We start from the raw sequence: 14,520 nt of genomic DNA, 5'->3' as shown, positions 1-14,520 counted from the left end.
ATTTTCATTATTTATATTTTTTACACTAACTGTTTTCTTTCTGTGATACATGGGATTGACTTTTTAAAATCATCTCAATGATATCTTTGCACATTTTATCTATGATTAACATGTTATAAAATTTAGTGAGTTTAAAATAGTGAAGAAAGATGCCATCTTGCCAAAATCTCAAAGAACATACCTTGAAAATTAGAAATTCATACAGAATGAGTGAACATGGAGTAAAATGTTTTGATAACACATGAAGGTATTGAATCCTTAAGTAAAATGTTACAAAATGAGCACTCATGTGGAGCTCCACCTCTGACCACATGTACTGAGTATGTGCAGATTGGCACAGTCTGCCTTTTGGGTTCTTTTTAGTCATACATAACATTGGCATTTATTTTGACATAAAGGCATGAAATATAATTTCCCCTTTCCCTCCCCTATTCTCCTACCCTGTTCACTTTCACCTTTCTACCCCTCTTTTTGGTATTTATTTTTAGTATTTTCCAGTGTTTAGTTATTTTGTATTTTATTATCATTATTTTTTATGTTTTAGTTAGTGTTTTGTGAATATACATCATGATGAGATTTACTGTGGCATGTATACACACACACACACACACACACACACACATAGGAAAGTTAGGTCAGATTAATTCCCCAAATTAAAATGTCATAATTTTCCTCAAATCCTTGATACTCGGGAATCAACAAAAGAAGTGAAAGACCTCTACAATGAAAACTACAGAACCCTAAAGAGAGAAATCAAAGAAGACCTTAGAAGACCTTGGATAGGCAAAGTTAATATTATCAAAATCACCATACAACCAAAAGTACTATGCAGATTTAATGCAATTCTGATCAAAATTCCAATGGCATTCCTCATAGAAATAGAGAAAGCAATCATGAAATTCATCTGGAAAAATAAAAGACTCAGAATAGCTAAAGCAATCCTTAGCAGGAAGAGTGAAGCAGGTGGCATCGCTATACCAGACCTTAAACTATACTACAGAGCAATAGTAACAAAAACAGCATGGTATTGGCACCAAAACAGACTGGTAGATCAATGGTACAGAATAGAGGACACAGAGACGAACTCACAAAATTACAATTATCTTGCATTAGACAAAGGTGCCAAAAACATGCACTGGAGAAAAGATAGCCACTTCAAAAAATGGTGCTGGGAAAACTGAAAATCCATATGCAACAAAATGAAATTAAACCCCTACCTCTCACCATGCACAAAACTTAACTCAAAATGGATCAAGGACCTAGGAATTAAGCCAGAGACTCTGTATCTAATAGAAGAAAAAGTAGGCCCTAATCTTCATCATGTGGGATTAGGCCCCAACTTCCTTTATAAGACTCTATAGCACAAGAATTAAAACCAAGAATCAATAAATCAGATGGAATCACACTAAAAAGTTACTTCTCAGCAAAAGAAACAATCTGTGAGGTGAACAGAGAGCCTACATCCTGGGAGCAAATTTTTACCCCCTACACATCAGATAGAGCACTAATCTCTAGGATATACAAAGAAGTCAAAAAGCTACACAACAACAACGACAAAAAAAAAAAAAAAACCACACACAAATAACCCAATCAACAAATGGGCCAAGGACATGAACAGACACTTCTCAGAAGAGGATATCCAATCAATCAACAAATATATGAAAAAATGCTCATCATCTCTAGCAATCAGAGAAATGCAAATCAAAACTAATCTAAGATACCATCTTGCTTAAGTCAGAATGGCAGCTAGTATGAAGACAAACAACAATAAGTGTTGGTGAGGATGTGGGGGAAAAGGTACACTCATACATTGCTGGCGGGACTGCAAATTGGTGCAGCCAATATGGAAAGCAGTATGGAGATTCCTTGGAAATCTGGGAATGGAACCACCATTTGACCCAGCTATTCCCCTTCTCGGACTATACCCAAAAGACTTGAAAACAGCATACTACAGGGACACAGCCACATCAATGTTTATAGCAGCACAATTCACAATAGCTAAACTGTGGAGCCAACCTAGATGCCCTTCAGTGGATAAATTGATAAAAAAAATGTGTCATATATACACAATGGAATTTTACTCAGCAATAAAAAAGAATAAAATCATGGAATTTGCAAGTAAATGGATGGCATTGGAGAAGATAATGCTAAATGAAGTTAGCCAATCCCCCCCAAAACAAATGCCCAATGTTTTCTTTGATATAAGGAGGCTGACCCATAGTGGGGTAGGGAGGGGGAGCATGGGAGGATTAGATGGATTCCAGATAGGGCAGAGGGGTGGGAGAGAAAGGGAGGAGGCAGGGGATTGTGGGGAATGTGATGGACATCATTACCCAAAGTACACGTATGAAAACTCGAATTGGGTGTCAACAATCTTTATATACAAACAGAGATAGGAAAAACTGTGCTCTTTATGTGTAATAAAAATTGTAATGCAAAAAAAAAAAAAAAAACCAAACAACCAAAGTACATGTTTAAAGGCTTGAATCGGCATGAACATACTTTATATACAAAGATATGAAAAACTGGGCTCTATATGTGTAATAAGAATCGTAATGCATTCCACTGTTGTATATTTAAAAAAATAAAATCAAAATAAAAAATAAAATGTTATAATTTATACCTGTATATATGTGGATATGCATATATATGTATACACACACACACACACACACACACACACACATATGACTTATTCTCACATCTAAAATAGGGACCAGGCTTTAGGAGGTAATTAAATTGACAGCTGTGCCTTAGTTTTTAACGTGGACGGAACACTGGGATCTATTGTAGAGGAGGTAGGCATTACAAGTTCAAGGTCTGGGAAGTGGGGATGGGCAGGAACCATGGGGAGAACTGAATGATGAACAGTTTCCCTCAGGGGTCAGGAAGTCAGCCATCCTGAACTCCCCACCTCCAGAGCCTTGGTCTTTAAGGACCTGCACTCCTGGGGTGAGAATGACTGTGAAATAGCTGGTCTAATGAGGAGCTTTGCATATTGAGACCCCAGGGAAATAGCATCAGGAGCAGCATCTGACCTCACTCCCCAGCCCTGCCCTGCTCAGGAAGCAACACCCGAGCCTCCTCCCAGAGACGACCTTCCCTGACCAGGATCCCTTATCCGCCTGGTCTGTCTGCACGTCCTGAAACAGATTTTCCATCTTCAGTATTCAGGTACCATGTTCAGCCTCTTTCCTCTTGAAACCAGAAAGGGAACACAAAGTCCCTGAGCTAATGCTCTAGGAATGAGGGAAGACGTGTTTTGAGAATTTCATCCTGGGGAAGCAGGAGAAAGCATGTGCAGGAGACCATGAGAAACAAGATCCATGCCCAGCAAGTCAGTCTCCACCCCTTAACCCTTCCCATAGGCGCTCGCCTGATGTCACGCAGCTCCTGTTCTTCCACTCGGTGCACAAGCACACGGGCCATTTCCTTCAGGCAGGAAACCTTCCCTTTCTCAAAGGTGATGACTCTCACAAAGCACTCTGACATTTACTCAAAGTCTTATTTGGTGTTGGGTGTATTAGCCTATGACCCCTATGTGGCCATCTGCAATCCCCTGAGGTACACATAACCACCTACCATAGACTAGTGGCTTTGCAACAGAAGCTGATGTTCTCAGAGTTCTAGATGCTGATGCGCAGAGGTCAAAGTGTCTCAGGAGTGGTGTTCAAACACATCCCCACGCTGGGCTGCTGCCACAGATCTATGTATATTCACCACTTTGTTTGCAACAGATTGATCAACATCATGGACGCTAGAAACCACACAGCTGTCTCAGAATTCCTTCTCCTGGGACTGACAGAGGACCCAGCCCTGCAGCCCCTCATCTTCAGCCTGTTCCTGTCCATGTACCTGGTCACCATCCTGGGGAACCTGCTCATCATCCTGGCGGTCAGCTCTGACCCCCACCTCCACACCCCCATGTACTTCTTCCTCTGCAGCCTGTCTATTAATGACATCTCCTTAAGCACAACCATCACCCCCAAGATGTTGGTGAACATCCTGAGACAGGATCAGAGCATCTCCTACACGGGATGCCTCTCCCAGGTCTGCTTTGTATTAGAGTTTGTTGGTATGGAGAATTGTCTCCTTGCAGTGATGGCCTATGACCGCTATGTGGCCATCTGCCATCCACTCAGGTACACAGTCATCATGAACCCCTGCCTGTGTGTCCTGCTTTTGTTGTTTTCCTTATTCCTCAGCACTGTGGACGCCCTGCTGCACAGTCTGATGATCCTACGGCTGTCCTTCTGCACAGACTTAAAGATCCCCCACTTCTTCTGTGAACTTGCTCCTATCATCAAGCTGGCCTGTTCTGACACCTTCATTGAGAACATCTTGATTTATATTTCATTTTGCATCTTTGCTGGTGTTCCTCTCTCTGGGATCATTTTCTCTTACATTTACATTGTGTCCTCTGTCTTGAGAATTCCATCATCAGAAGGAAAGCACAAAGCCTTTTCCACCTGTGGGTCTCACCTGTGTGTTGTCTCCTTGTTCTATGGGACAGGATTTGGGGTGTACGTTAGCTCTTCATTAACTGACTCACCCAGGAAGACTGCACTGGCTTCAGTGATGTACACTCTGGTCCCTCAGATGCTGAACCCCTTCATCTACAGCCTGAGGAACAGGGACCTGAAGGAGGCCTTCAGAAAATTCCTTTGACAGACAGCGTCTCATCTATGACATGGGGTCTCCAGAGTAAGTCACAGTGACAGTGTCCCTGTTTAGCTAGAATACCTGACACTTTGTCACTACATCCTTCTAAGATGTTGAGATAACACAATGACCACTTGCATTTTAACTGGTGAAACCTTACTTTTCAGGTGGTCTAGGTTGGTGATGTTTGACTTGTGTTTTCCTTTCTCTAAACACATTTCCTTGTTCAGGTTTCACGGAAGTGGAGTCTAAAACAGGGCTTCCAGGTGTAGTGAATTTCTTTGTGTTGCACCCTCAGTAGATGGCACATTAGTGAAGCAGAACAGGGAAAGGATGGACACAGGAAAGCGTGGTCACATCTGCAGAACAGCTTCCCCTGGAGCTCTTGTCCAGGCCATCACAGCTGCCTTCCACTGTCGAACCTGCTGTGAGACAAAGGGGTGCAAATTTGTAACCCAGGAAGCAATTCCTTGGACCTCTTAGTGGTAACCCATATCTGTGTGAGGCAAAAGAGCATCAACACACATTGTCTATCTGTGAAACTGGCATAATTAAATGATGTCAGTGGTTTGGGATGACTGTGACGTAGTAGAACATTTAAATGAAGATGACTTCTGTGCTAATAAGAAAAGAATACCATGCATATGATAGCTCTGCCAATGAAGAGAGTCACCTTCCATTCCTAGATCCTCAGAGTCTGGGGATGCACTGGGACAGATGGTGGAGCTTCATCCAGATCCCCATGAAGTGGCCTCATCTTAGCACTTGTTCTGTTCCTGTCCCCAGGCCATAACTGCATGGGTGATGTCACATCTGGAGAGGATTGTTGAGGTGACACTCTGAGAGTCTGCTCCTGGTGACTTAACTAGGAAGTCATGGGTCATGGGTCAGCCACATTATATCCTTGAAGTGGACTGAATGACGGCCTTCAGAATATCTCCAGATCCTGTCCTGTTAACATGCAATATATGTGGGATAAATGGTGACTGTTACTTGCTTGTAAGAAGGGGATTTGTAGAGAAGGAGCTTTTACCTGATTCTGTGGACAGGCTATAAATGCAATCCTGTGTTTCCTTATAGCAAAAGCAGAGGACACACAGCACACAGAAGCACTGTGACCAGAGGTGGGAGTTGGATGCATGGAGTCACTATTGATGCCAGTGTTTGATCACTTAGGCTCCACAGAGTTGTCGATTACTTAGACTCTTATGGATTTGTAAAAATCAATCCTTTAGGTATCCCTCTTATTAAATAAATTAAATACTATTGCAGTTCAGATTTAATATGTGAATTCCATGACTTCTTGTTAGTCCTGTGATTTTGCTTCAGAATCAGTCATGCTGTTGGGTGTGGCAGTGGTTCATCTATTTTCAATGCTCTGTAGTTGCATATTATGTGTGATGAAATTAAAATATGGAGCATTTTTGGCATCGATGAAGTTTCGGTAACTTTTTTTTATCTTATAATAAAGCTTATTTAACATTTTCCTCTATGTCCTTTGAAGGAATTAAAAGATAATTTTGTTATTGGGGTAAAATTATCAGATCTAAAAGAGGAGCTTTTCTATTTGGGTTAGTTCCAAAAATTTTTAAGTGCTTAAATCTGTTTGCCCCACCCTTGAAAATTCCTGGTGATCCACATCCTCCCTGAAGCGTTCCTTTACCCTGACAGTCTAATGGGCCTAAGATAGCATTTAGTTAATTTACATTTTTCTTATTCTGGGGCTGAGAATTCTTGTATACATTAAGGTCTATTTATTTTCTTGTCTTGTGAGATAGATGTCTATGATATTTCCAATGTTCTGCTTAATATCTCATTCAAAGGAGTTCTTTATGCAATATCACAAAGAATTATTTATTATTGTATATATTATACATATTATTATTATCACATATATAAGGTATATACTGCTATGTAGAATGGCAAGTGGAATGCTTGGTTGTGTGTTATAGTATTTGTAGATATCTACCCCTGTCTAGTTTTAACAGGGTTTAATTTGTCAGTATATGCCCTCATTATCTCTGCTCACTATGTAGTGATCTTGAAAACCCTACTTCCTTTTCAATTTAAAACTTCTACCATAAATCCTGCTGAGATTTTTATTGCAATTTCACTGAATGTACTTATCAATTTAGGGCAATTGACATTTGACAAAGCCGAGTCTTCCAATCTGTGCATATATTATATGTGTCCTTATTTTTAGATTTTCTTTAATTTTTTCCAACAGTTTTTATAGCCATCAGGGTACAAACCTTTCACATGTTTTTCAAATATATCCTTAAGTATTTCATATTACAAAAAATCCAACATCCATACCTGTCTGAGATAAACAACATCCCCAAACAAACACCCCTCAGTAAAGCAGAAATAGGAGAGATCTTCCTCAGTCTGATAAGCTATGAAATCCTTGGGCTACCGTCACACTTAGGGAAGTTCTCTGCACACCTCTGCTCAGCGGCGTTGCCTGGGCCCTGCTCACACAGCACATGGCATCTCTCTAATGAATTCCAGGGCTCCTCTTCAGTACAAAGGCATCTCTAATAACGATTTCAGGAGGCCTTATTCCATTTTAGATGTGAAACAATATTCTGTATATAACTGCATGGATAATTTATGTATATAACTTCATGGATAATAATAACTGCATGCTGATAAAAAATATATCAGATATTGTGTTATCAGCCTTTATGGGTTATCCAAAACTTCAGATAAATCAGTCTAAAATGAGGAAAGGTTCATTTTATTTCATTTCAAAGGTTTTACTTTATTGTCATTTCTCCTGTTACTTTGAGCCTGGGATCATGCAGGATATCATGGAGGGAATATGAAACAGAGGAGGCCACCAGGAGAGAGAGAGAGAGAGAGAGAGAGAGAGAGAGAGAGAGAGAGAGAGAGAGAGAGAGAGAGAGAGAGAGAAGGTGGTCTCACTCTCCCCTTCAAGTGCCCATCCCCAGTGACCTAACTACCTTCTGCTACACCCCACCTCTGAATGGTCCCAGCACCTCCCAAGAGCACCCCAGTGTGAGGAACAATCCTTTAACATTCTGGCTTTTGTTGGACCAATATCCAAACTATCACATGGTAAAAATGCAAATGCTCAGGGTGTTTCTTCTTGACCTTCATTGAATATTTGATGAACTGGAATTTTTCTACCCTATATTTTACAGATATTCCAATATAGTTTCATTGGTCATTGCTAATGGTGGAAAACATCAACAGGCTGTCTCTCTCTACGTAGGATTTTAAGAACACCATTTGCAATTCCATCATGAATTGCATTATTTAGTATCATTATTGTTTTATTATGTTTTTCTTCATATTAGGGGATTGTGAGGTGAAATTATGATTCTGTATATCTGTTTGTCTTTTTTGACTCTCTAATATGTTTGTCTTTTAAAACTGCTGCATTATGACAAGACATGCTAGTAGGATTCACTGTGACACATTTGACATGCAGACAACATGTGATCAGTTTCATTCCCCAGGATCTGCCCTTTCTCTTCCCTTCTCCCTCCTCCAATCCTCTTTCTCAGTTCTGCAGGTCTCCCTTCTATTTTCATGAAGTTTCTGTTTTTATTAATTTTTAAATTTGTTTTAATTAGTTATATGTGAGAGTAGAATGCATTTATGCACTGAGATAGATCATACATAGATGGGACATAATTTCTCATTTTTCTAGTGTACATGTTGCAGAATCACATTGGTCATGCAGCCACAAACATACAAATAGTTTTATTCTAATGTCTTCCCTATTCACATCCCTTCCTCTCCTCTCCCTTCACTTCCCTTTACCTAATCTAATACTATTCATCATAAAGTTCCTTTTTATGCTTTTTTCTTGACAGTGTCCACATGTGGAGGAAAACATATGATCCTTGCCTTTCTGTGTCTGGCTTATTTCACCTAACAAAGTTCCTGACATTTTCTTGCAATGAGACAATTTCATTCTTCTGTGTTGCTGATTTAAACTCCATTCTGTATATACATGAAATTTTCTTAACCCATTTTTTCTTTCATTTTTCATTTATTTACTTATTTATTTTTATTTTTAGTGATTTATAGTTATTCAAATAGCAGGGTTCATTTTGACATAATCATGAATGCATATTACATAGTTTTACCCATTTCAATCCCCAATACTACAGCCTTCCCTGCCCTCCTTCCTCCGACCTCCTCTGACTCCCTCCCTCTATTCTATTCATCTTCCATTTAATTTGTTTTAATTAGTTTTACGGGACAGTAGAATGCATTTATGCACTGTGATATATCATACATATTATATTCCATGTTTTGTGAATATGTTAAAATGTATCCTACCGTTATTTTTAATTGATGCATTATTTTATATATAAACTTGGAATGTATTGTGGCATATTCATACATTCACCTAGTATGATTTGCTCAAAGTCATTCTCTAGTTCTTGGTCCCCCACTTCTAGTCTATTGATCTCCCTTCTATTTTTGCGAGATCCTCCTTTTTATTCCTTTTTTTCTTTTTTTCTTTAGCTTCCACATGTAAGAGAAAGCATTTGACCCTTGACTTTCTGAGTGGCTGACTTCACTTAGTTGATGTTCTCTAGTTCCACCCATTTATCAGCAAATAACAGAATCTTGTTCTTCTTAATGGCTGAGTAGAACTCCAGTGTGTGTATATACCACCATCTAAAAATCCATTTGCCTATTGATTGGCATCTTGGCTGGTTCCACAACTTGGCTATTGTGTATTGTGCTGCTATAAACATTGGTATGCACACATTAATATAACATGCTGTTTTAATTACTTTGGATGATTATTGAGGAGTGGGATAGCTGGGTCACATGGTGCCATTTCTAATCTCTTGAAGAATCCCCATACTGCTTCCAAAGTGGTTGTACTAACTTGCATTCCCTTAAAAAATGTAATAGTGTATCCTTTCCCCCACACCATCACCAGCATTTATTTATTATTATTTGTTTACTTGAATATTGCCAATCTGACAGGAGTGAGTCAGAATGAAATCTCAATATAGTTTTGATTAACATTTTCTTGATTGCTAGAGATTTTGAACATTTTTTATTATATGTGTTGCTATTTGTGTTTCTTCTTTTGAAAAATCTGTTTAGTTTGTTTGCCTGTTCACTCATTGGGTTAATTTTTTTCTTTTAGTGTTATGTTTTTTGAGTTCTTTCTACATTCTGGAAGTTAATCCCTTGCCAGAGAAGTAGATGGCAAAGATCTTCTCCCATAATGCAGGCTCTCTCTTGACATTCTCAATCATTTCCTTTGCTGTGAAGAGGTTTTTAATTTGATGACATCCCACTTACTCATTTGTGGTTTTATTTCTTGAACTTCAGGGATCTTGTTAAGAAAGTTAATGTCTGTACCAGTAGGTCGGAGTGTTGACCCTATGAGAAATTACTCTTTGTAAAATGAAAAATCAGTTTCAAGTTTCAGCAAGATCAAGTTTGTCTACAAGACACCGATTAAAAAAAAAACTATAAATAACTTGCAGAAAAATTAGTAGAGAAGAAGGAAGGAAGCAGAGAGGAAGGTGGGCAAAGGAGGAAATATTGGGAACTGAATTAGAGAAAATTATATTCCATGTTTTTGGGATTATGTCGAAAAGTATCCTAACATTATATATAACTGAAAAGAATCAATTAAAAAAATTTAGTGAGTTACGCTGGAATTTGCCTTTATTAAAAAGTTGGATTTTAATGCATATTCACAGAATTATGTGCATATATTAATATGTATAAACGTACACTCTTTACTTGTACCTACAGCGGTCTATATTACTATACATAAATATAGAAACCATCTTTTATAGTTTGTTTTTGAGATGAAAGGCAATAGTTTTCCTGAGGTTGTGGGTTAGATGGGACTGCAGCGATACCTGGGGACAGAGGACCAGGACCCACGCAGAAGGAAGCCGTGTCCGTGTAGCTCAGGATGTGGGATCAGCCAACACCATGCTGGGAAAGGTCAGGAATCCCTCAACCAAATACCACCCAGTGAGGGTCTCACAGGCAGCAAGTGACTACCCGGCTCAGCAGCTGGTGCTGATGAGACATTTCAAGTTCCTGGAGGTGAAGGTTGTGGAGGTGTCGAGGCACGTCCTGCTGGAGGTCTAAGTGCTGGGCAGTCTTCCTCCCCCTTGTCCTCTCCCAGCTGAATCAGCTGCCTGGACTCCCGTCCTGGGAGACTGCGTTTGACCTCCTAAGAGCTGGTCTAGGATGCAGTTACGGATATCGCTACTTCTTCAGGTTTTCAATTCTCCGCATATTTATCTTTCCTCTTATCCCTCTGTTTTGGGAAAAAAAAAAACTGTGCAACATGTCACCTGAACTCACAGAGATTTGATCTTCAAGAAATTACTGAAAATAATGTCTCACCAAAATAGTAGTCATGAGTCCTAAGGTTTTGGAAGCAAGTCCTCTGACCCAGAGTGTGGGTGCTGTCTGGACGCTGCCCCTTGGTGGATAGGACCTATGAGGACAGCGAACTGGAGACCTTGAGAGCTGAGTGTACCTGTGTCTCAATTCAGGTGAAAGTTTTCAGTGATGCTTCAGTTTTCTTAATCTAGTACTTCTCAGAGATCAGTGAAGCCGGGCATCCTTACTCCAAATGCATATGAACTTCCCCTAAAAATAAAACGAAGCAATCTCACACTCTCATTCTACTCTAGCTGAAGTCTCTCCTCTCTTTGTAACACAACTCCTCAAAGGAGATTTCTCTACTCACCATCCCTCGCTAAGTGGCTGAGGCTGGATTTGAACTTGCAATCCTCCTGCCTTGGCCTCCCAAGCCACTGGGATTAGAGGCATGCACCACTACAATTGGCTTATTATTCATTCTTTTTTAAGTGAATGGAATTAGAATGAGGAAAAATAATATTACAAGTCCATCTTGTCATAAACATCAAATATATACCTTTTTTTTGTACTGGGAATTGAAACCAGGGGCACTTAATCACTGAGTCCCAGCCCTCTTTTAAAAATATTTTATTTAGATACAGGGTCTCACTGAGTTGCCTAGGGTTCCACTCATTTGCTGAGGCTGGCTTTGAACTCACAACCCTCCTGCCTTAGTCTCCAAACCTCTGGGATTACAGGTGTGTGCCGTTGCACCCAACGCAAATAATGTATCCTCAAAATTTTAAATTCATGTAGAAAAAGTGATAAAAACAAGTGATAAAACAAGTTGATAAGCATAGGGAAATATTGATGTCCTGAAATATGAAAGGTTTTAAATGAACACTAACATGGAACTCCGTCTCTGCCTAGTAGAGCATGCTTGAGATCCAGCCAATTCCACTGAGTGTATGGACGCATCTGCCTACTGCTAACTTTTGCTGAGTTTGTATTTGAATTAACACCCCATTTTAAATTGAAGAACAGTAATCTCAGTTCACAGCTTCCTTGTGTGAAGAAAAGTGAACTGTGATGACACAGCAATGATTAAAGAAATAGATGAGAATGTGTTAGTGCCCATCAACAGATGAACAGATAAAGAAAGTGTGGTATGTATACACAGGGGAGTCGGACTCCACCATAAAGAAGAATGAAATTATGACACTTGCTGGTCAACGGATGGAACCCGAGAACATCATGCTAAGTGAGATCAGCCAGACTGAGAAGGTCAAGGGTGAATGTTTACTCTAATGTGGGGGAGCTAGAGCAAAGTAAAGAAAAAGGTGGGGGAACCCCAAGAAAATAGAAGAGAGACCAGTGAAGGAGGGGAAGGAGTTAGAGATGGAGGGAGGAGGGAGAGAAAAACCAGGAGCTGCAGAATGACATGCACCAAATTATACTATGTACCATACTAATATATCACAGTGAACTTTGCTTTATGTAATCTATAAAGCACAAATTAAAAATAACAGACTATAAATAAATAGAAGGAAAGATCATTAGAATGGAGGAAGTCGAGCAGGAGGAGAGAGGAGACAGGGGAAGAGAAGTACTGGGGAGTGAAGTGTCGCAGATGTGTGTTATAATTATGTGAACATGAAACCCTAATATTATGTAACTAACTATAATGCAGATGTAAAAACATAAAAAAGATCATGAGAAAAAACATTAAGGCTCAAGTATCATCAATGACAATAAGAGAAGCCTTTTTTTAAATTTTTAAACCTCTCAGCTATATTTGTAGTTGTGTTGTTTATACTCCGTGTATATTTTCACACCTAAAAGCAAATCGGGTTTCCAGATACGATGAATAAACAGACACTTGTTTAAAGCTAAAGCAGAAGTTTGCAATTTATTACAAAATGCTATGTGTTGTGTTCACAGGCTACAATAAATGGAGGGGAGGAGAAACAGTGCAGAGAACTGGGTGATTTGCACCTGGCTTCTGGGGTCAGGTCTGAAGCCAACCAGGTAACATGCAGTCCCTTGGTTAACACACTGGACATAAGATCTGGTGAGATTCATATATGCAATTCATTTATTACTTAACTAAATTTCCTATGTTTAGGATATAACCCTGCCAAAAGAATATTGGAATTATTGATGTTTCTTCACTCACTTTTCTCCATGACCAGCATTCCCAGAGGGGAGTTCTGCAAATAAATGCTTCCCTGATATGTGCATTTATCATATTAATTATGTTCTCTTACTTTTTTCCTCATCTGTCCCTATACCTTTGTTTTTCTGAGGAATTGGAGGTGTCAGGAATAAATATTTATGACAGAAAAAAATAGCCCAATAGGAAATGTATTAGGGTCCCACGTGCCGTACACTGAGCTGACATCTTTTGTTATGTTCATTTCTCATCATTCCCAATTTTTTCAGCTTATTCATGCATAATTTAATAAAAAACATATATTCAGACGTACAGTGTGAGGATCCCATATACATATATACTACAAAATGGTTAGCATGATCCAGCTAATTAGCATGGCCATCATGTAGTTCCCATTGAACATGGAGAACACCGGGGCTTCTCATACAGTGAAGATGTTTCCCCATCACAAAGTGTGTCCTGGAGCATAGATTAGAATGTCTGAGCCCAATATTATGTCTAATTATAACAATCTTGTTTCACCCTGTAGAGAGACCACTGGTCTACAGGGACACTCCTGGTAGCACCCCAATTATATGTATCTCATAGATATGTAATAATTCTGTGTTATGAAGTCTCTGTTTTCTGAAGAACATGGAATCAGAAATTTATTTTTCTGATTTATTTTCATCTGTTTTCTTTCTTTTTTCATATTTTATTTAGAGACAGGCTCTCATTAAGGAGCTTAGGGCCTCACTAAGGTGCTGAGACTGACTTTGAACTCGTGGTCCTTCTGCCTCAGCCTCCTGAGACGCTGGGATTACAGGCATATGCCACTGTGCTCTTCTGTTTTATTAGGAGTTTTGCACATCAGTCTTTCTCTCATTTAGTTGCTCTATTTTAAAAATCCTAAGTTCCTATTACCTTCAGGGAAGAATTCCCTTGGGATGACACAGAATCCCATGGACGGAGTTCCCCAGCTCCTCTTAGAATTAATGCTAAAGGGGAATGACTTGCCGCTCCACGGGTCAGTCTTCCGAGCTCCAGGCAACATTTCCTTGTGTCCACCTGGATCCATGCCGCCCACTAATTTCATGGGGGAGAAGTCAAAAGCCCTTGAAGGCCAGGGATGTCTTTTCACTTTGCTCAGGAAGTAGACGTTAAAAGGACAAAGGTAAATTGTGAGGTTGGAATGATCACCAGGAACGCTGCTTCTTGGCACCCAGAGTCATTGGCAGAGCCTGGTCAAGGTCTCGCTCCTCAGGGAGACATTCTGAGTTTGTCCCAGTCCTTGCAAGCCCTCATGGGTGACGCACATCCAAGACACAGCCTCACCTCACCTAGGAGTATTCCTGGGTAGATCTGGCAGG

At 39.7% G+C, this 14,520-nt stretch overlaps 1 protein-coding gene across 1 annotated transcript; it reads left to right on the top strand.

Annotated features, from left to right (window-relative positions):
- Nucleotides 1-3,747: 3,747 nt before the first annotated feature.
- Nucleotides 3,748-4,668, top strand: LOC143411018 (olfactory receptor 7G2-like). Its single transcript, XM_076871869.2, has one exon. It carries the CDS (start codon nucleotides 3,751-3,753, stop codon nucleotides 4,666-4,668), a length of 918 nt encoding a protein of 305 aa, XP_076727984.2. The 5' UTR covers nucleotides 3,748-3,750.
- The last annotated feature ends 9,852 nt before the right edge of the window (nucleotides 4,669-14,520 follow it).

The sequence above is a fragment of the Callospermophilus lateralis genome, chromosome 1 (assembly GCF_048772815.1).
Source record: "Callospermophilus lateralis isolate mCalLat2 chromosome 1, mCalLat2.hap1, whole genome shotgun sequence".
Classification (NCBI taxonomy): Eukaryota; Metazoa; Chordata; class Mammalia; order Rodentia; family Sciuridae; genus Callospermophilus; species Callospermophilus lateralis.
This window is presented reverse-complemented; position numbering and strand designations above follow the sequence as displayed.

What these genes read in the sequence shown, in the direction of transcription:
- LOC143411018 (XM_076871869.2), top strand. Translation starts at nt 3,751, where the DNA reads ATGGACGCTAGAAACCACACAGCTGTCTCAGAATTCCTTCTCCTGGGA.